This window comes from Diadema antillarum, unplaced genomic scaffold (assembly GCF_040938485.1).
Source record: "Diadema antillarum isolate AM-2024a unplaced genomic scaffold, OU_Dant_1.0 scf00000040, whole genome shotgun sequence".
Classification (NCBI taxonomy): domain Eukaryota; kingdom Metazoa; phylum Echinodermata; class Echinoidea; order Diadematoida; family Diadematidae; genus Diadema; species Diadema antillarum.
Genome location: NW_027270929.1, coordinates 415,954 through 439,501, shown reverse-complemented (window position 1 = coordinate 439,501; position 23,548 = coordinate 415,954). Strand labels below are relative to the sequence as shown.

At 39.0% G+C, this 23,548-nt stretch overlaps 1 protein-coding gene across 1 annotated transcript in view; it reads left to right on the top strand.

Moving 5' to 3' along the window:
* The first annotated feature begins 2,715 nt into the window (after positions 1–2,715).
* Positions 2,716–23,548, top strand: part of LOC139711233 (matrix metalloproteinase-18-like) — a 31,726-nt gene continuing 10,893 nt past the window's right edge. Inside the window, exons 1-2 of the mRNA XM_071623153.1 lie at positions 2,716–2,856; positions 19,546–19,874. Of these exons, the coding sequence (XP_071479254.1) occupies positions 2,716–2,856; positions 19,546–19,874 (470 nt within the window). The remainder of the gene's footprint in view (positions 2,857–19,545; positions 19,875–23,548) is intronic.

The following is a 23,548-nucleotide window of genomic DNA, read 5'->3' as shown; positions in this document are numbered from 1 at the left end:
AATTACGCTACTATGTATGTTGATAAAGACAACTGCGCTGGGCTGGTCATGTTTTCAGAATCCAGAACATTGCCTACAGTTCAGTTCGGATATTGTCATTTCTTCATCCACAGACAATACCATGGTGAGAAAATTACTAATAATCTCGTGTACTTCCTTGAGCCTTCCCAAGATCAAGATGTATATCGACCTCTCCACTGCTTACCGAGACAGAGGTGCAACCAGGCGGATATCAGGTTGAAGGACTTCCTAAAGAATTCCTTTAGTGTCTGCAACATTGACCATCGGCATTGACCTGATATCGCCTCTGACAGTGCATCTTGGCGACTCACTACTGGGCGGTCAGCAACTTCCTTCGAGGACAACGGCAGAGCCCACCTCACTGAAAAAAGACAAAGGAGGAACACCCCAAAGACCATCCTCAACCAATCAATTTTCTCTTGCAACCACAGCAGCCGTGCCTGCCTGTCCCGCATCAGTCCCTTTTTAGTCACCAAGTATCGTGCAATCCAAAGAGACGTGGACTTCTCCCCCTATAAATTGTCGTTCGCAGTGTCAAGCCAGGGAGGTGAGACTCATCTCCCTGGTCAAGCCAAGAAGAAGACATAATTGTCGAATGGGTGTTTGTCCTGGGGGTAGTTGTCGGGGTAGTTGTCTTGACGGTTGTTGTCCGGGGATCAATTATGGTTGGGATAGTTGTTCTTGGTTAGTTGTTTGTCGTTGACGTAATTGTTTTAGAGATAGTTGTCCTGGGGTGGATGTTCTAGGGTAGAAGTCACGGGGGTAATTTCTATGGGGTCAACGTTGTCCTAGAATCTTTTGTGTCAAGTGTGGAATGATTGAACCAAACATTCTTTCCTCTCTCTCCTTATAAACAGCCATATTGCTTCTGGTTGATAGGTACATTTGGCGTTTTGATCTGATTTGATAACAGAAAAAAAGAATTCCAGTCGAGACTGAAACACAGTTGCCGAGGATTTTTGCAATTGTATACAGTGTATTAGGAAAGTGTATGGCATGTTATTATCATCACTGATGAGTCATTATATAGGCATGTTAGGCAGTTAGGAGAGATTGATAGAAAGCCGATAATGGCGAATGCTGACAACGACTCATTAGTGCACGTGTGTAAGTGTTTGTGTGTGTGTCAGAGGGGGAGTATAGATGAAGAGAAATAAAGGGAGATAGAAACAGAAGGAGAGAGATGGAGAGATCTTTTCTGTATACGTTTTTCTCTCTCTCTCTAATCGACTTCGGTGAAGACACTCATTTTCGTGTGATTCGTAATCAACTGAAACAGATCATAGCAGCTACGATTACAAAATTTTACTTGACAAATGACTGACATTGATGGTGCAAAGTAACAAGCTGATAGTTCAGCAAGATTGTTACTCGATTCTCTCCAATCTGTTTCTAATATTAATCTAATGAATTCATAATAAAGGAAAATACTTCATGATACGAGAAATAGAGAAAGAGAAAGAGATGGGTGGAGACGGAGAAAAAGAAATAATGATAGATTTAGTCATAAATAAATAGATATATGAAAAATGACGAGAAAATGAGAGAAGAAAAGAATGAAGAACAAAAGAAAGCAATATTGCGAAAGAGAGAGAAAAAAATAAATCTTATAGCATCCTTGATGTGTTTGTGATTTAGTGTTATATTTCTGCGCCGCGTTTTACTGTTTAGCAGCACTGATTTCATTGAAGGTATGTACCATCAGTCTTCATCTACTAAGTTGTTTTAGTTATTTATATAGCAGTCAGTCCTGTATCATGATACAGAAGTTTTGCCTCAGTGATAAATGATCTTGCCTTTTCTTTTTTTTTTTGCCTAAAGTAAAATATCAGAACTATATCATGTATAACGTTGGAATGATCTAAGCTGAGCCAGTAGTTTGAGATTTGCATTCCCTCTCCATGACATTCAAAATAGAATAATGGTCCTAGTCCTTGACGTGATGTAAGAAAATAGCATCTCGGTAACGTAGTAATCTGTATGCATTTGATTTGAGACACCAAATGGCGACATTACGAGATAGAATAGACGTAAAATGAAAGAGTATACATCTCAAGAGGCACGCTGCTCCTTTTTTAACCTCGAGTTTTTCAACACCTGCCATCCGCGATCGTCACATTCAGTTATGGATGTCACCTCTGCTAATTGATGTAATGCTTGACGTAACGGAGACTTCGATAGTTCGTGTACCTTCGAGATCGGTTACTTCTTGAGATGGATATCGTCAGCAGATAGCGTGATTATGACGCGCGCGCTCGCGAATGTCGCCAGACCTGCGGGAGGCATGTAACAGAGAGTTATTCAAAGCGCACGTGCCGTTATTGTGGACTGCGCGTTGAAAGTTCCATCTCCGCGAAGCCAACTTTTTCAACGTTTCCCGCTTCAGATCCAAACTCAGTGCCGCCCGGCAGACAACAACCGTACTACCTCGCCGCTGGCGCAGAAATTATCTGGGGAAAAGGAGGGCAGAGAGGATATACCCTACCTTGAATCACTGCTCTGAGTTTAGGTTGATTCATCAAAGGAAATTAGTTACAGCATTAGCCATTCTCGTAATATCCCTCTACTTTCGCATGCTCCTGACAGCTTCTCGTGGAAAAGATTCAGACCAGGGAACGCATGTCTCTTTAATGCTTAGCGGCTTATGAAGCTGGAAGCTTGTTGATGTCTTCACACCGCATCCTTATAAAGAAAATGAGAGGTAGTCGGATTCTCGTGCCAAGCTGGAGGCGGATGTTGCTGGTATCCGCGCACCTGGCGATGTTGCTGATGGTGACGGTTCGAGCCTCGAGTGAAGACGACGACGATGACGACAATGATTTAGCAGAAGGAACGGTAAGATTGCTAGTTGAGCAACTATGAATTATTGAAGACCCTTCAATTCCCCCTTTTGTTAACTTTAATGAGTTAACTTGATGTTTGAAAAGGTTTACAGTTTATTGGCCAACTCTGCTCTGTAACAGGATACTGCACTGATTCTAGCGATTCTGTTGGATCGTGCAGATAACGTCATTCTAGATATAAAAACGCATACATAAAGACGCAACTCACCAGGAGTCACATATCATAATTAGTTAAGAAACAAAAGCGCCTTCAATTTCGTGAATATGCAAGAAAACACCAAAAGTTTTAATGCATCTCCATATTCAAGCTGATTTGAATTTCTTATTATGGGTATGACAAAAAATGAAAAAGTGTCTCATTGAAATAAAAAAGAGATATGAAATTTATGGAATCTTTAGGTTTCACGTGTTTTCATCAGAGTCATATCGGTTGCAATCACAGTCATGTTCTAGCTGGATGATGTGATATCGTATCTTTTCCACTCTCTTGATGGTGTTATACTCGTGATGAGTACTATGCATTTGACAAATTTGATATGTGCTGTCGATAATTCATGCAACTTCAACACCTTTCTGGTCTCCAGTGTGTGTTTGAAACATCACTCCTACAATTTGATGTGATGAATATAATTTTTGTCTGGAACATTTCATCTTAAAAAAGAACAGCAACTACGAATGAAATGGTAGGTCGATGGGAAACTTACGAGTAAAAATTGAAAATGCCATAAGCTAATTTAACGTCATTTTAATCACATTTCCATCATTCCTATTGTCTTATTGATTTAACCGTGTTTATCAAAACAAACTTTAACAAACTTTAACATAGAGCGGAAATTCACTATAACTTGTTATTTTAATTACAGCTATATTAATCAAAATAGTTCCTTGCAAGATTATGATATGTCGTTTGCTTATTGCACACGGCACACTTATGCACACTGCCAGTCTTATAAACAACTTACTGATAAACTCGTATAATAGTCATCACACGCACAATCTGTTGATATTTCATGATGATGAAGAGATTAAACAGGGGAAAACGATCGGAAGAAGACATATAATAGAATAAACTCACTTAATTCAACTGAAACAAGATAGCAAGTCAAGTTAACAAGAAGATTAAGGAGTTAAGAAGTTAGCTGAGACGCAATAACTGAATCAAGCACATTAATTTGAGTTTATTAGAATATACACATGCCCTTCGTCAATGCAAAGGTGCACCCAAAGTGTGCTTGTGCAGTAAAATGGTCTATTATGAATTAAAGAAGGGGATAAGAAGTAGATAAATTCATGAAGGCACAGTGTAATATGTGCCTTATATATGTGCCACTATACATGATCGAACGTTAAATTGCCCAATCTTACTATAGGCCTAGTTAGAGACTGGCTCATACAGTTAAACCGGTCTACAGTTGCCATGGCAGAATTGCAGAAACCTCGACTATACACAGGAAGTGAGAATCCTTCTGAGGTTTAGCCCTTTAGACGAGAGAGAGAGAGGAGAAAATATTTTCTAACGCAAATTTGCTCTGTAATGATCACGCAGAAAAGATCCTTGGATCTTCGTAATACTACCCTGCATGATTAAAGCAAACATCGCATTAGCTTTGTTTTGTGATTATTGTATAACCTACAAAACTAGTCTGATCACATATTCATCATTTTACCACTGAAGGGAAATAGTGGCTTCAACAGATATTACATCGATATTGGTATGTTGCTCATTGAAATTTGAACTAAAATTTAAATGGATGTGAAATGCCTGTTAAGGGTATTGAGAAAAGAAAGTAGGCAAACATAGTCAACTTTCAATTCCTGTTTCTTTCATCTCGCTAATATCTAAAGAGCCCGAGGAAAGAGCCCCAGAGGATTTGTTCAACAACTACTCAGGTTGGAATGTTTCAGCAAAGGTATACTCTGAACCTCGCGGGGATGTTGATATAGAGGTTAATACACCAAATAATGAACGAATTTGTGTCGAATTACAGTGTCGGGGGATTTGAGGTTCTCTTTGAGTTCCTGTCTGGCAGAGAAAAATGTTTTATTTTTAGAGCGATGTTATACGACGAATTTTGTCGTCTCGCCAAGTATGTGCCCTTTACCGGTAGAAAGGAGCAAATTCAGATATTTCTCGATATTGTGCCACTTATTCTCCTATTGTATGAACATGACATACGTTTTCTCAACATACGACAATAACGAAAACAAAACGTACATGTATGATATTTTCATGGTACACCCGTACGGATACAATACATAGGCCTATATCAGGGCTCGACACTAACTTTTTTTTTCCTCAGCTGGCCCGATCGGACCACTGATATCTTTAGTTTAATTTCAGTTTTTGGTGGTCCGAAAACAAATGTATTGGTCCGTAATAAAAAGAAACATAATGATCGATTTTGAAATTTAGTCGTCCGATCGGACCACCAAAGATAACCTTTTTGGACATTTTGGTGGCCCGACATAATTTTTAATTGGGCCCGGGCGCCACTGGGCCACTGCTAATGAGTATGAATACATCTGTGTGTGTAATGTGATGTGTGTGAGCGTTTTCTCTGTAAGGCATAAAATGAAATCCCAGAACCAGTGGTTCATTCTCCATATTCCTCGACAAGACTACAACTGGGTAGACATCGTGAGTCACACACCCCGGCCTCTGCCTTTTCTCTCGGATACAGCGTTCTCCTAAATCACCTCCAGGTTGTCTAGAGACGATTATGTCACACTATCTGTTTTTTTTTAACGCATGCATGGACTGCGCACGTTTATAGCGCCAGGAAACAGGAGTACCTACACGCGGGACTACACTCCCATGCTGTCAAGGAAAAGACCTGGAGTTCTAAAGATAGACTGTGATTAAAGGTTGCAGCAGTCAGGCCCCGATGTGACATAATGTTACGTCATGTACAATTTGCGATCCACTTTGTACAATTATTGTTGCTATGGCATGATTTCAAGGAAGGTCATGAGATGCCGAGAGATTTAACCTGCATATGAGATCATGAACCGTTCAAGAGTGTCTCTACCTGGATAACCAATCACATGAATATTCAAATCGATGTATTTTGATTCTGATATGCAACTGATTGACACATGAATATTCATTACAATATCTAACCTTCATTTCATCGGAATACGGACCCATAAATTCAGTGAGGAATGTTTTGTGTCAAGATTTGTATAGCATGCCATTAAGAAGCTTTCGATTTGCAGCGCGGACGCTTGAGGTCGTGTCACACCTTTCCGTGCAAGCCTTGCGTGCGATTTGCGAAGAACAATTGTTACTACCCGGAGGTCCCCCCGCAGATTACCCGCACATGACAGTACCTGGTACGTATCTCTAGCGTAGTCGCCCGGAGGTGCGCACGCAAATCCTTTTTACCCGCAACCATGTTGAGGATGACGTGTGGGGATTTTCCAGCATACCGGACAGTTTCTGAGGGCGGACAAGGATTTGGGCGAGTTTTGCATGTGTCTTACTTGCTGGACGCATTCTATTTAAGTTCTATTTGCCGGTATTTTGTGTGAACTGCGTGCCAGGCGTATGGGGGCTGACAACTCAGTGAAGGACTTCTGATGGAACAGCAGAAGCCTAACAGAATGCCATTATCTTGGCCGCATACGGGGACTGCGTAGTACCTGCGTGGGAGTTGCCTGCAAGGTGCTGCTGCTAAGGGCCTAGCTCCTACTGGCGTTCTGCGTGGATCTTTGCGGGCAGTCCCCGCGACTCACCCGGAAAAAGTTTTGGTCATGCTCAAAACTTGGCTGCTGGTAAATCGGACTTGCGTGATCACCTCCGGGCAACTACGGGCGAGATACGCACTATAGGCACTGTCAGGTGCGGACCAACAGCGGAGAGCTCAGGGTAACAAATTTGTTTCCCCTCAAGTCGACCCGCAAAACATCCCCAGATACTGTATGACAAGGCCTTGAGCATGCTCAAAACTTGTTCCCAGTCACTCGCGGGGGTTAGCCCGCAGAGGTACACGAAGAACACCGGTAGGAGACCCTTACCGGCCGCACCTCGCAGGCAACTTCAAATTAGGTACTTCGCAGTACCCGTAAGTCGCTCGTAACAGAAAACGGATCGGTTCCAAAGCTCTCACGCAGGTCACACGGAATACACGCAAGTAGAACGTAAGTAACACTCATCTAGCAGGTAAGACACAAGTGCGAAACTCGCAAACATTCTTGGCAGCCCGCAGAAAATTCCCCAGCGTGCTGGAAAAATCCCTGCTCGCAACAAGTCCGCGTAGATTGCCCGGAAAGGTGTGACACGGCCTAATAGATTACGCTAGGACGCAACCTATGAAAAATAAAATGGCGCTGATCGGTACAGGAAGTAGCTCTCTACGTCGTGAATTGAGCGGACGTAAAAATACCCAAGAACGCGTAGTGAAAACTCAGACGACGCAAGCTATCAGATCGACTCGATGCGCGCTTTTGCGCATGATTAGATCATTTTTTTTTTTGTCCTCTGCACGTCCCCGTCGCGAAATCTAAAGCTCCCTATTAAGTCTTTCATTCCGCTTAGTGATATTTTCATGATACTTCTATTGAAACAAAAGTAAAGAAAATTACTCTCGGAATGAGAATACAGAAAGCTAAACAGCTAACCTTGATCAAACATAGTAAAAGAAGGGAGGATGAACAATATTTTTACGAACTTTCTTTAGCACCAGGTGGCATTAGCTTCTCCTAGCTCTTTATAGGACCAAAAATATGTATCCCTGGCACCGTCTGGTATGATAAAGACGGCCAAAACACAATTATATCTTGATCTTTACATTCGGATCCAATCAACCAATACTGGGACCTGTACGGTTAAAAAACTTGTTTTTAACTAGGTTCCACCATATTTCTTTAGTATTCATAATTAGATTCAAACTTTCATAGATTGACCACCATCATCTATCATGTCTGCAATTGTGCATCCTGGCTGGATATCACGTTTTATTTTGTTAAACCATTCGGTGCATTTTTCATTTAGAAATATGTAAAGTTTAATGAAATGAAATGAAATGAAATGAAATGAAATGAAATGAAATGAAATGAAATGAAATGAAATGAAATGAAATGAAATGAAATGAAATGAAATGAAATGAAATGAAATGAAATGAAATGAAATGAAATGAAATGAAATGAAATGAAATGAAATGAAACGAAACGAAACGAATTCAATTTGTCTATCATAGCAATTGCCGAAATGGATGCAGTGTGAGTATGACATGTATGTTTATATTTGTATATTTCCATATGGGATGTTATAAACTTTAATAAGCGTCGTGCAGGTCATAGCCACAAGCAGTCTCCTGCAAACAGTAAAGCTTATGATAGGCGCAACACGATGTCATAGTTTGAGAAGGCTGCCCAATCCTTGCGAGGGATTTCGGGCGTGAGGCATTGAGGGAAAATAAATCTGCTAAAGTGATACTCTAAAATCCTGGGTGGGCGAGCTAGAACAAAGATCTGTTTTCATTACAGTTTTTTTTTCACATTAAACATATCAAAGTCATGTGATATACATATATGAGCTAGCGTGTTAGTAATGCGTTTGTATCAAATTTCGTTTTAGAGTGCTCTCCCCATAAAGGCTTCAATTCAAATGCTTAAAGAGAAACGAGTTTGTCTATTTGATTGAGCAACTTTTAATAGTTATTGGTGAGAACAAAAGTATACATAACTTATCTATTTTTTTTTCCATTGCGGAACGACCGAATCTTGATTGCCGTCCATAGAACGAGACCACATGGCATCTCGTTGCTCCATTCTGGGGGAGGGAATTCCTCGGATCTTAACAAGTAAAAGCTGACTCTATTATAGGGGTAGTGCCAAATTATTGTAAAGATACGAGATCACTATTGTCTTAACGCAGATGAGATCGTGGCGTTTTTTCTTGCATGCACATGAATGGAAAACAAAACTTACTCAGGAGTTTTGTTGATTAAAATAACGCACCACTGAACGGCTATGATTAATCTTGCGTCAGAACGCGCTTCATCTGCCCGCAGAAACATAGAAGTTGCGTAGGTTTTTATACGTTTAAATAGTATTAACGTCTTCTACTGCAGAGAGTATTTCTGCAAAGTATTTTTTTTTTCTCACGGATCGTACAAAAGGGGAACTCGAAGAGGGCACTGCCTAAACTGGTACTGCTCAAGGCCGATGCACCCCTCTCTCTTGCCAAAAATGGTCCCCTCTCATTTCTAGGCGTCAAATCCACTCCAAAGCCAGACAAGGGGACGGGACTGAAATGAAAGGGAGAGTTTTGAACGCGATCCAAGCTAAGCGAGCGAGAATTGCATTCGTCATCCACAAATCCGTTAACCTGGCATGATTAGTGCATGGGGTAGAGCATGAAAAGACATTTGACAAAGGCAATGCTGAGCAGACTGCGGTGATATCTTTCAGCGTAGAATTTAATAGTGGCCTATTCAGGGCAGAAGAAGTAATTCTTGATAATTGTATTTTTATTTTCCCGCGAAACGATGATATATGACATAATTATAATGCTATCAGTGAAAACTAAAATACAGCAATGTATACGATAAAAGAAATGACGAAATTATGTCATATATTACTGTGTCATCATTCGCTCGAATTGAGTAATCAAAGAAAATTCGAGCCTCTTGGATAAGCACATATATAGGATTCCTTCAGCTGAGAAGCTGCTTTTAACATGTTTTCTTCTCTCTGTGTGCGTGCGTGCTGAATGTTTGTGTGTTTGCGCTATAATATGTATATGATAACATAATGACCATCAGTGTCATTATCATTTGATTATGATTATCATTTGCTTCGTAACTGCAGAAATTGATCGTTTAACGTCTTCAATGATTGGAAAATATATACCTGTTGAGAATATCATTCGATCTTCTGCAAGTGTATAGAATTTATAAAATAGTGGAAACTTTCAACATTATGCGATTACATATAAAAAGCCCTCCAGTCACACTTTATTCTAACACTATCAAGACAAAAAAGATGTTACTAAATGTTGAATTACTCAAAAAAGAATGATAAAAAATCGCTTCCCATATATACTGTCTCTTGTCAGCTGCATGCAGTCCACAGCCCCCATCGACCCCTCCTGTGAACTTTCCTTGTTATTCTTGTTTTGCTTGAAAACGAGGGTTTGCTAATGCTGCCTCTGTCAGTACCGCAAAATAAACTGATTAGGGGAAGGAGGTAAGTTGGTGATACCACGACTTGCCAGGGAGCACTAGGGAACTTCGACCTGTACGTATGGCACCATGTAGTAGTTGAAGAAAGTGATTTCCGGTCAGCATCCCTCTCCGGTTCTGCGGGGCCGTAGTCCGGTGATTAAACGCGGACCTGTCCATCCGGGGTTCCTCCTGCTCAGCGAGGTGGTTGTAAAGCCCTGCGATTTGTCTGAAGGCCTCGATCGGACTGTCCTAACTCAGACTGACCCTTTTCCGCTTTTTCGTGGTGATTCATTTTGTTTTAATTCCCCTGGATTTCAAGAACGAATTAATACAAAAAAGGCCAATCACATAGGGTTTAGCAGATAAGCATCTTGCGATATAGGTGAAGTCAAGGTAAAACAGATCACCTCGGTCTCGTTATATCTATGAAATTACATCTGTCTTCAAATCAACATCTTTTGCCGAACACTAACACATAATCGTCATCGAAGAAAAAAGACGCACTTCACCATTTTCGACCTCATATACAGTATGTAAAAAAAATATACAATTTTTGCATTGAGAACATTTAGAATAATTAATCAGTCGAAATGCTATTTCAGGGTAAGAAACTATAATTTGTTATACGTATAGGCCCACATCTTGCAGAAAACCCCATTCCATTTGGTTCAGTGGTCATGGAGAAATGTGGATCTTCGTAATCAATGCATGTCATGCATGGGTTCATTTCCCCCAAGTTTAGCAAATGCTTGCTCTCGCTCACATCTGACCGGGCGACTAACAAATGAAATAAATTTTGTGCGTAACATTACATCAATATGTGAATATACACATTTGTAAATATTTTAATGATGCTGTCATGATCACCTTGATGAAAAAAGAGAAAGAAAAAGAAAACAAAAACAAACAAAAACAAAGGCCAAAAAGGAAGAGGACCTCAATCCAGTCTTGTAACGAGTTAATGATTTAATATCTTTCTTCAATCATTAATTGTCATACTTTTACTAATGTTTGCAAAGATCAGATATCTGCATCCTCATTGATGGCATTCATTTTTCTTTTCTTTAGTTGAAAATGAAAAGAAACAAGAACTCATTTTTTCTAAGGAGATTTTTGTCAGAGAAAACAAAGAACAACTTGACATTTGTAAGGTGTGAACACATGGACAATGCGTCTCATTACAAAACATGGAGGGAAGTTACTTCTGACATGCTTTACAAGCATTCCGCAGGACGTAGGTAATAAGTTATAATTTCATACTTTGAAATTGCATTTTAATTGAGTCACTACTTGAAGGTTATTGTTGTAGAAAGTCCGATTGCATTTTTCTTTTTCTTTTCTTTCTTTTTTTTTGGGGGGGGGGGGAGGACATACGGTATATAGTTATTCATATGCTTTCGCAGATATCCGAATTCAAAACAGGAAAGGTAGTGTTACTATTACTATTATTAGATTTGCTCTGGCGACAAGTCAGAGTTGTAAATACAATTTAAGTGATACATTTGTGTAAGAATGATTCCGCATTACGAACCGTTCCATTTCTTCGCCCACACGTCGCGAATCATCCTTCGGAGATTGAAGCTCTCATAATGTGGAAATTTCGTAACGGGTTAAGAAGTACGATCTTTCATGAAAAATAAAGCAGCATAAAGATGTGCATTTGCAAATTAAGGTGAAGTTCTGTTAACCGATTCAAAGCGTCGTTTGTAATGACCTTCATACAGCATGCAGAATAAGTTGCACCATATAACTTTTGGCTGATTTTAGGACATCTAGAATACTGGAAATAGAAGATGGTTAAATTATTAAGAGTTTTTGTTTTGTTAAATGGCCCCTTGGGTTTAATGACTTAAGCTGGTCAATCTCTGCAAGGATAACACCTGTGACAAAAAAGAAAAAACTTTTTTTTTTTTGGGGGGGGGGGACGACGACGTTGAGGTTTGGGTCACTATCATCAATGGTGCGAAGAAAAGTGTATCACACTTGAAACTGACCTTTGTGCACTTTACTGCCGATTATGTATGAAGAACAATGGATGGCACTCTGGATCTTTAGGGGGTCAGGTGATTGTGAAGCGCCTGAGAAGTCAAGGGAGATGTGAAAGCTAAATCTACCATCTAAATTAAGATGCAAGGATCCTGGACATTGTACAGAACTATATCATCCGGCTCGATTATATTATACAAATCATATCAAATTCCTCATATAGACCTACAGGGACATAGCTGTCCAGTGTGGCGTCAAAACAGAGCATGATCCGTAAGGATTTTAAAGGCCAAGCACCCGTGTAATTGGCCAAAGGTTCAACGGAACCTGTCTGACAGCACGACATCGCCCCAGGAATTTGCTGTCATCGCCGTTACCATGGCTACGAGAGGCTGCGGGACAACACGTTTATGAATTGAATACCATCTTAAGTAGGGCACACAATCACTTACCTTAGAGCCATAGGAGAAGAACGAACTGATTTATGGTTATATTTCGCATGTCATTATGTCACAAACTCAAGGGTATATCCTCGGTATCCTCGTCATTGTACTTCAATTTTCGAGAAATGACAGATATTGCCCTCTTTCATTCTCCGATAAGACACACAACGTTAACTGAACATTCAAAATTTAACAAACTTTACATGCTATACATATCATTCATATGATTATATATCACCGGATTTAATATCTTGAAGAAATACAAAACCTCTGTGCATATAATGAGTCTCACTCAAATCTTACATTCGTCTTCCATTCTTATAAAACATGATTTCTTAATTCGTGAGTATTGAGTAGCATCACTGAGCGGTATCTCTTATCAAGTTTATAGAGCACACCCTTGCTGCGGTATATTGGAACCCTGTAGTATTCCGCAATCTAATATTCACTGCAAACAATTGGCAAATGGTCTATCAAAGCTTCCACTCTTTTGTTCACTCTTTTGCTGTGTTGTATTTCAATGAAACCTTGAATATAATTATAAACATACGATTTGTTTTGACATCTATAATGGTATCATCAATGATGCTGTGATAAAAAAAAAATTGATACATCTCCGTCATGAAAGAAAATTAGTTTTGTGGCTGGTTTTTAAATTCATTGTGCTTAATCTGGTGGAGGAAAACAGCAACTGTGTACGAAGATGAAAAGGAGAGAGGTGTGCCCTTCCATAGCAGTATTGAGCGTGACTATAGTGAAGGAAACGTGGGGAGCTAATGGGACTGCAGATTAGCAGCAGGATTACCAGGATTCACCTGATTTGTGCTGAACTTGGGGATCTATCAGTACGTGAATCGCAGGTCGTTGGCTTTAGGCTATCATAGTTGTTGATCAAAATGACCTGATGGAGATACCCCTTATCGATTCTCTCTATTCGAACGAGGTTTTTTTTTTTCATTATCACTGCCAAAGAATAATGCATAAATAGAAATACTGCCTAGAAAGCCGATCCGTCGCACAAAACGTAAATGAACACAACGTGGTGACGAGATGAAAGGATGAAGGAAGATAAGTGACTTGTCGTCAGGTGGTTCTTTACGTGGGTGACAATACTTGTACCTCTGACGAGTGTGTAACACATATAAGTGGCTTTCAATTACTATGTAATCAGACCGGAACTATGGAAATCATACGCTGCGATGACTTCATTAAAAAGATATTATTACTAACTTTGCTTTGCTGTGAGACCTGATGGAATTATGAGGAATAGGAACTGTAGTCGGTTAATACTTTTTATTACGTATTGTTTTCAGTGGAGGCAATGATCGGGTCTATATATAGCTCAATCGGTAGAATGGGGGAAGATTTATCATCATTGACAAATAAATACTGATACCTCCCAGGCCAAGTTCTTCTTCCCAAAATGCAACAGCAATTATTGGAAGCAAAGCAAATATTGTGGATTTGATCGTCGTGGATTTTACCACAGTGCATGTAAACAATAAGAAACAGATTTTATTTTCTATATCAAATATCGTGCGTTATATGTGTACATATTCATGAATTTTCATGATTAGGTCTATACTTGAATTCAGGATCTTGAAAAAAAAACCCACACATACGTATCAAATATTACCCAGATGATATGTTAAATATCATTTACAATTTTTCCATGTACAGATCGTTTTGTAGATTACCTTAATATTTATGACAGAATGGATCATTCATTTACTAGGATACGGTACCATCTACCAATGATGGTATTTTATCGTCGCCTGCATTCGAGAGTTATCGTTAAGGTTCCATTAGCTTCTTTGCCCTATAGAGTGTTATAACTGTTGGTACATCACTGTCTCTGCATTCGCTTGTTGTGAGAGGACTCCATCATAAGACGTTCCACATTCCATTTATAGCTTACAATGTTGTGATGCTAATAATAAAACTAGCATTTAATTTAGTTTATACGCTTCATAATGTATAAGTGGAATGCAGATTCTGGTTCTCACAAGAAAAGTTTGTTGTCACTTATTGCTGCACTTTAATGCTTGACTCGTTAGTGACGCACGCCGAACAGAAGACATGACAGAGCTTTAATAGTGCATTACTCTGTAGGTTACATCAAAGGAGGCCTGCTACAAAATGTGACAAAAGACAAAACATCTATTAGTGAAGCAAGTTATTTTAGGTGCCCCCTACGACTTCTGGCTTTATAGATCTTCGCGGATCTTTTACGGGGAACGCCACAGCAAGTCAGCGACAGGCGAAACCCAAAACGGAGTTGACGCTCGCGGAAATCACTATTGTCTGCTGCAAAACAATCGAATTCCCTGGGCAGAACGATATGACTCATTAGAAGAGGAAGGGCCCCCTAAACTCCCTAAAGGCGAAACTCTATCCATTTGAACATCTACTATGGCAAACAGTACTGTGATAAGTAAAGCTATGTTAATTATCATGTCTTCAGGACGATATATTCACTAACCCTAACACACGGTAAAGTCAAATATATGTTTGCCTGTAGTGAATCTGAACATAATAATATCTAATTTCATGTTGATTAAAAAGGATAAGAGTCAATTTATTTTTGAAAAAAAAAAGTTAGTCCATTTAAGAAACAGATTATATTTGATCAATATATGTGTTTTGAGAATATAGGAATATGAAACAAAAATACAATAATTTCATATAGATCTTGATAATAAGGTTGGAACTTCAATGAAGTCATATCAAAGCAGAGATTTAAATAACAGTGACCAAGTATTTCTAGATTTTGTTGGGTCTTCAACTATCATAAATCGTCGACTGGAGGAATCCAACTCCATTCCATGCTCTGTACGTTCCAGCGCACAAAATTTTCCTATTATCCATACCCTGATGTTAAGATAACATTTGTGATGATTGTATACACTTCAAATGGTGTTGTACAACCATTTGAAGTCTTTGAACAGGATATCATCCTTTCTGAATTGTGCGCGAGCAATTCGTTTCTGAATCTTCCGTAGACCGCACCGGATGTTGCATTGATTAGTTCTTTTGCCTGAGTGTGCCCCATCCATTCTTTCGTGCCTTTTTAGGGGAGAGGAAGAGAACAGTCACTAAAAGTTCCATATGCCGCTCAATCGTCGCCTCTTTAGGCGGATTTACCCATTATTGAGCGCTTCTCTGATTAAGGGGACAAACTCTTCATTGCCTGCATGCATATGCACGCTCTTTCCAGGTTTCTCCATTATTGCAGGGGCCCCGCGCGGAATCTCTCGGTCCGTGGTAATCCCATCGCGGTAACCATGTGTTCATAGAGTTAATCTAATTTAAGCCGACATAATTTGCGCTTCATTTAGCATGATTAGATAAAAAGTGCAACCAAGGAATCTTCTCAAAATCATAGTGTACGTCGTCGATCAACGAAGAACAAATTACACTTGGGTTGGGTGTATGAAGATAGTACATACTTTTGCATGAATGTATTACGTAGATGCACAATTATGAACACACTCACTACAGATCTGTCTGTATAAAATTCGTACTTCTTGTTTTGTCTGTATGGTTGTCTTTTTGTCTCTCTTTCTCTTACATTAGTGTGCAAGCTCCTGAACAAGTAAACAATGAAATTACACTCATAGTAAAATTAAACAAAATATCACAATTACTATTTCTATACCGATCTGTCATCATTTTTCACAGTCTTTTCTGTACTCTAGCTGTACTCGATACAAATAGCTGACAAAAATCTTTATCTCTCCGTATTTTATGAGAGAGAGGGAACTAGAACAGATTTATAAAGAGGTGCTGATTAATCTAGGAAAAATGCTGATATGATTTTAGCCCTAATATCAAGTTGCAGGTCCGATGTGATTAAAGTATTGGATATCTCGTTAACATTATAGAATGCAGTCACTGCCGTATACGGCACTGAACGTTATAGTTATTGGAGTGCATGACCGGTAAAAATAATGTACGAATGGCGCAGTAGTATAAGCAATATAGAAAAGAAGGGAAAGGGAAAAGTTTGCGAAAATGATAACAGGATTGACGTACAATTTAATGTGCATGAGGTTAACGAATGTTCACTGATACGCCGTCTGCTTCTGCTCATTGCAGTTTCTGTAAATATGTGTATCAATTATTGTATTCTTATAATTATTATTAATTTAATTTATACCATTTCACCGGTTAGTTCCGTATTTAGGAACGAGTTGTATGATTTACATAATAATGGAAGGCTTATCGGCTCTGACTGCTTTAACAGAGTGCCTTTAAGTACGTTTTTTAATCTATTGTTTAAAGCACACTTTGAAAGGAAAGGAGGTCGGTCTGAACTTTATATTTTTGACACTGTACCTGTGGAATATATTTACCTGAGTGAAGGATTCGGGATCCAAGGTTACAGCGTTAATTATCCTTGATTAGCAAAATGATGTATTGACGAATATAAAAGAGCTATGATGGGGGAAGGGAAAGGGTGGATTTAAATTAGTGATTTCGGAAGCTTCGATCAATATCAATTGTTTATAGGGAAAGCAGCACGATAGAAACAACGAATTAAAAGGATATAATGACAAACTGGTCTGAGATGTGTTATTTCATCTTAGTAATTAAAAGCAAGAATTTTTCTCATGAAGTAACATCTGTGAATTCAATCATAGTTGAGTTGTCTCTAGCAAGAGTGCAGGAACCCTACGTTTGCTTGACCGTGTTCTCCATAATTCTCGTGACGTTTTCATTTTTTCCGGCTCCCTTTCGAAGTCAGGGGCCTGTCTTAATAAAGACTTGTGATAGAAATCAATCACAAGTTTCTCGTGAGCTGCAATGCAAGTTGCGATTGATTTGGGGACTTGTGATTGATTTGAAGGCTTTATAAGACAGGGCCCAGGACACCTACGATAAGACTTAAATCATGGAGGAGTTGACAATCATATAACATTACTATGATTTCAATAACATTAAATTCAAATGGTTTGCTGGTTTTATGTTAGATTTTTTTCTGCCAACTTTGTCGTTGATGTGATTTGTCCTTCATATAGAAATGTGTTGGCTTCGAGCCACTAGTTCCTCAGAGTATGCGCAACTCAATGCCGTAAGGAATTGGCCACTTTGCTGTAATAATGCTTGTAAACATTATTCCAGAGTTTGTCGGTCGACGCTTTATTCGGTGTCGTTGATTTCATTGAACTTTAATGAAGATGTGTCATCATGATAATCGTGTTGCAAATGGATAAGTTGAGAATCAATATCACACACGTGAAACTGCTTCTTAAGATGAAATTAAGGCTATATCAAAACTTTAAAAAATCGTTGATGTTTACTCTTGGAACGGAAGCGAATCTTAATGAGGAATTTGACGTAGATGCCTAATGCAGTTAGAAACTTGGCCGGTTCAATGAATATAGCAACGAGCGGCCCATTCAGACTTAAATATCATCTCATCAGGAAGTTGAGCATCAGTTGCATTTAACCCTTGGAATCGTCTTGAGACAGGTCGTGACGTCATAACCCTTTCAGTGCGCCATGAAGCATAGCTTCCTAGTTCGTAGAAACATGAACTGTCATTGGAGCTCAAGACGGCAGCCACCTGTGACGACACTTCGCGCTGACATTTCCACGTGTCCTGGGTACTTCTCACTTAAAAATCATTCACTCCTATTACTGTGATCCAAATGATGCCACTGTGGCGTGGCGATCATAAACGGAGCAGAAATGAAATCTAAGATGATGTCCTTTTACACACATACAAAGTAAATATGTAATTGCATCTGTAATTATGTGAAGATGCATGCCAGTATATAAGGAACAAATAAAATATTAATCAGGCTCATAAACCTGACATTTATCGGGAATATATCAACCACAACAAGCACTGACAAGTAGAATATAAACGAGGGAAACACAAGTGAAAGCAGTTTCCCTTCTCATGTTTTGCATTGACTTTGCGAAATTAAACTGAAAAAAAAAATTGACGAAGACCTTCGAAGAAGCCTTTCGGCTGTAAAGCAACCGCTGCCGCGAACAACAACAACAAAAAAAAAATGTCGAGAATAAGTATTATCTTTGATAACAACAACACTTGAAATATGGTGATACAAGTGACTTTGGTAGTGACGACAGTACACAGAAATGGGTAATATTAGATTACTATGAGAGAAAAAAAAGGACAGGTTGAATTTCATACTATTTGAAGACTTTTACATTTTCCGGTTGGTTATTAACACAAAGATTATAATTCTCTACGTTTAAAAATTCTCCTTTTTTGACAAATCGTCTCATATTGGATATTCTCTAGGCGAATATGATGGCATGATTGTTGTTTACCTAATGCAATGGCTATGCCGGTGACTACGTCTGATAACTTTTATATTGTCATCGAAGCGCTCTGTGACACATCTTAGTACGTGATGACCTAGAAAAACAAATCGAGCTCAGTCGATCAATTGCCATCTGACATTATGCAGATGACTAAACTCGAATACAATGCAATGAATAATACCATCCAGGAGCGCGTTGGTAACAGGCCAGTTTCGACTTTCTAAATATAACGCCGAGCCTTCAGATGCAAAATTACGATCAAGTCCCTTCGGAAAAGTTGAGAATGCGCATGATTATGATCTTATTTGTACTCTGTTTGCCAAGAGAGTTACATAATTCTCTTTCTTTTTTTATAATCATCTTAATTTCCGATAGATGACTGTCACTGAAGGCTGAAGCCATTTGCAGCCAATTTCTGAGCTCGACTTAGGACGATGATATCAGAATTCTTACTCAATCTCGACAGTGTACCTGCACTCTGCCGGTCGTCTTCCGCAGAAGGATACTTAAATTCAATATCTACTTTAAAGAGCGATAAAGGAGGGGATATGGGAACGACACAGAATTACTGAAATGTCATATGAGAGTTTCATTCTGTGTGAGCTGACCTAAATACCAACTTGCACAAAAACATCTAAACCTCTGATCCTTCTGGTCAATGTTAGCTTCTCAGTCAACTTGCTCTCGTTTCTGCAATGACTCGTTAATCAATAAATCAATCAAATCAAATCAAATCAAATCAAATATTAACCTTCTTCCCGTTTCTTTCTAACGTTGCTACAGATGTTTCTAGAGTCGTTCGGCTACATGAAGAAACACGTCCCGGGACACTTAGTAACCAGAGAGGAGATTAAACCGAACCTTGCTAGAATGCAACGATTCTACAACATTCCTGAAACCGGCGAGCTCGACGCCATGACGATGTCGATGATGAGGCGGCCCCGGTGCGGGGTCAGCGACGTCAGCCTAGTCGATATGGCGGTGGAAGGGGGAGACGCCGCGGCCGCCTCCCCTGTCGAGGGGAACAAGTACAATTTGTTCATCCAAGCAAGGCGGAAGAAGAGATACACCCTATCGGGAGCGAAGTGGGGCAAAAACACGATCACTTACAGGTAATAATTATTGTTGAATGGCGGTGTCTAAAACACACAAATATTCAGGTTGTCAAGATAACTGGCAAAAACAAACTGGAGGGGAGGGTACATGAATACAACATTATTATTTGCGTGTTCATGCTGTTACCAAGACCAAATTCAATTTGCTTTGAAAGGAATTGGAGGGGTGTGGTGGCAATGATCAGCATCCGGAATTTACAACTCAACGGCACTTTTAGGTGATGAATACCAGTGGTGATGTTACAGAGGACTCATAATATAGTCGATACAACTCAGAAACGAGCTGAGGCACTCGCAGCAGAGCTTTTGTGTATTCGACCAGATGCACAATTCAGTTTATGCCCCAATATGTCCAATTTCAGTTCAAATTTGAGGTGTCGCATCTTGCCTCATTTGAGTTGAAACTGTCGGAAACATGCAACTGAAATTAATTACTAGTAAATTAATCTTAACCTGTATCAACTTTTCATGACAATGACTACAGACCATTCGAACCGGACTTTAACATCTCTTTTCAAGAAAATTCCAGACACGGTAGGGCATCGATTTTCTAGGTCAACTAGGCTAGTGACAAAAGCGAGATACGAGATTCTTTCTATAAGATAAATTACTTTTGTTCAGTTTTTTTTTCTTTTTGGTTTGATAAACAACAAACAAGCGTAACAAAGTTACAATGAATATTACTGAACAATAATATTTGTCTTTGTTGATGCACAAAAATACTAGTAATCGAAACGTATATTCTGATAACATATTATATGTATAGTACATTATATTGCAACAAATGTTAGTCATTAGAACCAAAGTGGGAGAGCGTAAATCAAAAGCAAGTTGCACTTTTCTTTTCCTCAGAACTGACAGACAATAAAGTGACTTTTTAATAACATAGTCAAGTGCAGCTTTAACATTAGTGATCCGGACCACGATCCGGAACTTGAAATAATTGTTTCAATTTCGATAAATAGCATGATTATACGTGGTAATATATTAGCCCTGATGATCTGGCGTTGTACTGAGAATCCAGGTTCAGCTCTATAGTTCTTGGTACACCTGTGGCGCAATGTTGCCTAACCAATTACTAGTATACCCCCTTGCATAGGGTGAGTAATCCTCCGACGCGATGTAATAGCAAAGCTGCAGCTGCTAATAATGCGAAGAGTCATCTTGTATCATTCAACAAGGAGCAGACTTTGCTAAGAAAACCGGGGCCAGGTATTCGCGAAGACTCGACAAATGAAGGCACCCGTGGGTCGACACGCGTAGGCCGCAAACCTTACAAGAACCATTTGTAATTTAACTCTTCTCTTCTTTTTTTTCTTCCTGTCAGAAATTTGACTGTAATCATTTTCGACACGACAGTTTCTCAATATGTCAATACATTCCTTTTTAGGAAATATGGGGCATGTGTTTCGTGATTTCCCTCCTACCAAAACCTCATAGTGTATACAAGGCCTACGTTCTTGAAGCAGATAACGTCGGTAATCATTTCATAGCTACACAGTGCTTGGTGAAATGACTACCTACATCACCTTTCATGCATCTTTCTCTCTCCTCCTCCCTCCCTCTCGTTTTTTCTCTCTCTCACTCCTTCTATCTATCTCTCTTCTCTCTCTCTCTCTCTCTCTCTCTCTTCTCTCTCTCTCTCTTTCTCCCCCTGTCCCTCCGCTCTTTCTAGCTCTCTATTTTGTTATTTTGGTCGCAACCAATTGTTACCCTACAAATTTCAATTCATCAATGTAATCAACCTTCTATGAAATAAGAAGGTTTATTTTGTGTTTTTCGGGGGGGGGGGGGGAATAATTGAATTTTCGGTCACATCTTTCAGAGAAAATTGATACTCTTTGGAGTGATGTACACTATACATATGCACAACCACGCACGCGCACCCGTTTGATAAAAACCTCAACGGAATAAAAAAAATCAAAAACTTTCAAAATTGTTAAAGAATGGAGGCAGTTTTAAACATTTCAATGGCTAACAAAAGAAACACTTTTTCTGCTCTAACCATGTTAATAGCGATGCTTGTCGACTGTTTTTGATTTTGATTTGATTTGATTTTATTGGTTCCTGCATTATATCATTGCTCATGCAGATACATACACATATATCATATACATTGATGGTACCACACATATAAATGGATATACATAAACATTAATTGCTAACAAGGTAAGTTTCTTCATTACCTTTAGAATGTACAGCAATACAGTTTCTTCATTGCCTTTACAATGTACAACAGAACATCAGTGATGTAATGAATAACGTAGAAGGGCTACAGCTTAAGCATTGCTTGATTTGCATGCAGCCCTCGTACATAATACATAACATATAGGAAAATAAGGGGAGGGATGACTTGCATAGAGATAGGATAGGAGAAAGGAGAGAGGAGAGGTCTGTCTGCTTTCGCTAATACACAAAGTTAGATCACCTAGATCACTGAATAGTAAAGCATGGCAAAGTATTTTCTCACCGAGGTACAGGTGAACAGTTACAGGTCATGGTCGGTTACATAACATTACGCAATAAATTCTGAACGGCGATAATTCAACGAGGGAATTTCATTCTGTAACTTCTTTTGTGTAATAATTATTTGGTAACATGAAATATCTTTATATCTTTACATGCACAATTTCTAGTTTGTTTGAAAAAAATAATATACATACCATGCTTTATAAAACGAAAATAATTGATTTAGGCGAGGGACTATACTCAGTGTAATGTGATGATCCTGCATCTCCTTACAGCTTCCATTGGGATTTGCCGTATATCCCCTGTGCTAGATTATCTCAAAATGTATAAGGTGTGGAAAATATGTTCCGTTGGGCCTCATGCAACACCCTTCGTCAAAGTGCACAGAGTGGGATTAAAGGAGAACTACTCCCCTACACATGATACTTTCACTAATCGATTTGCACTAAATTAATGAGTTACGGAATATAATCTGTCACCGGCTCTAATCCTGATGAGAAAGATCCATCAACGTTTTAACAGGAAGCTAAAATGGTGAACGAGTAATCACGTATAAAACAAAAAGAAAAAAAATATTCCGGCTTACTTTCAAAGACATCTCCCTGTGGATATTCCAAAGAAATATCCGTCAATAAACAAAAGTATGTTACCTTATGGACCACTAACATTATTTGTGTTATTGCTTCATGCTAGAAAAAGTGATAATAAAAATGAAAACGGCACAGTGCCGTATTTGTTACTTGCTCAATTCAAATTCAATTCAATTCGATTCAATTCAATGCAATTCAATTCAATTTAATTCAATTCAATTCAATTCAATTCATTTCAATTCAATTCAATCCAATTCATTTCGATGGAATAATTTATAAGGTGTGAGAAATATGTTCGGTTGTGCCTCATGCAACACCCTTCGTCGAAGTGCAGAGTGGGATTAAAGGAGAACTACTCCCCTTATGATACTTTCGCTAATCGATTTGCACTAAATCAATGAGTTGCGGAATATAATCCGTCACCGGATTTAATTAATCCTGCTAAAAAGGATCCATAAACTTTTTCAATAGGAAGGTAAATGGTAAAAGAGTAATCACGTGCCGAAGAAAATTGAAAAAAAAATGTCGCTTATTGTCAAATACACTTCCTTTCTAAGGAATGTCAGTCAATAAAGAAAAACATCTTATCTTGTGGGGTACTAACATTATTCG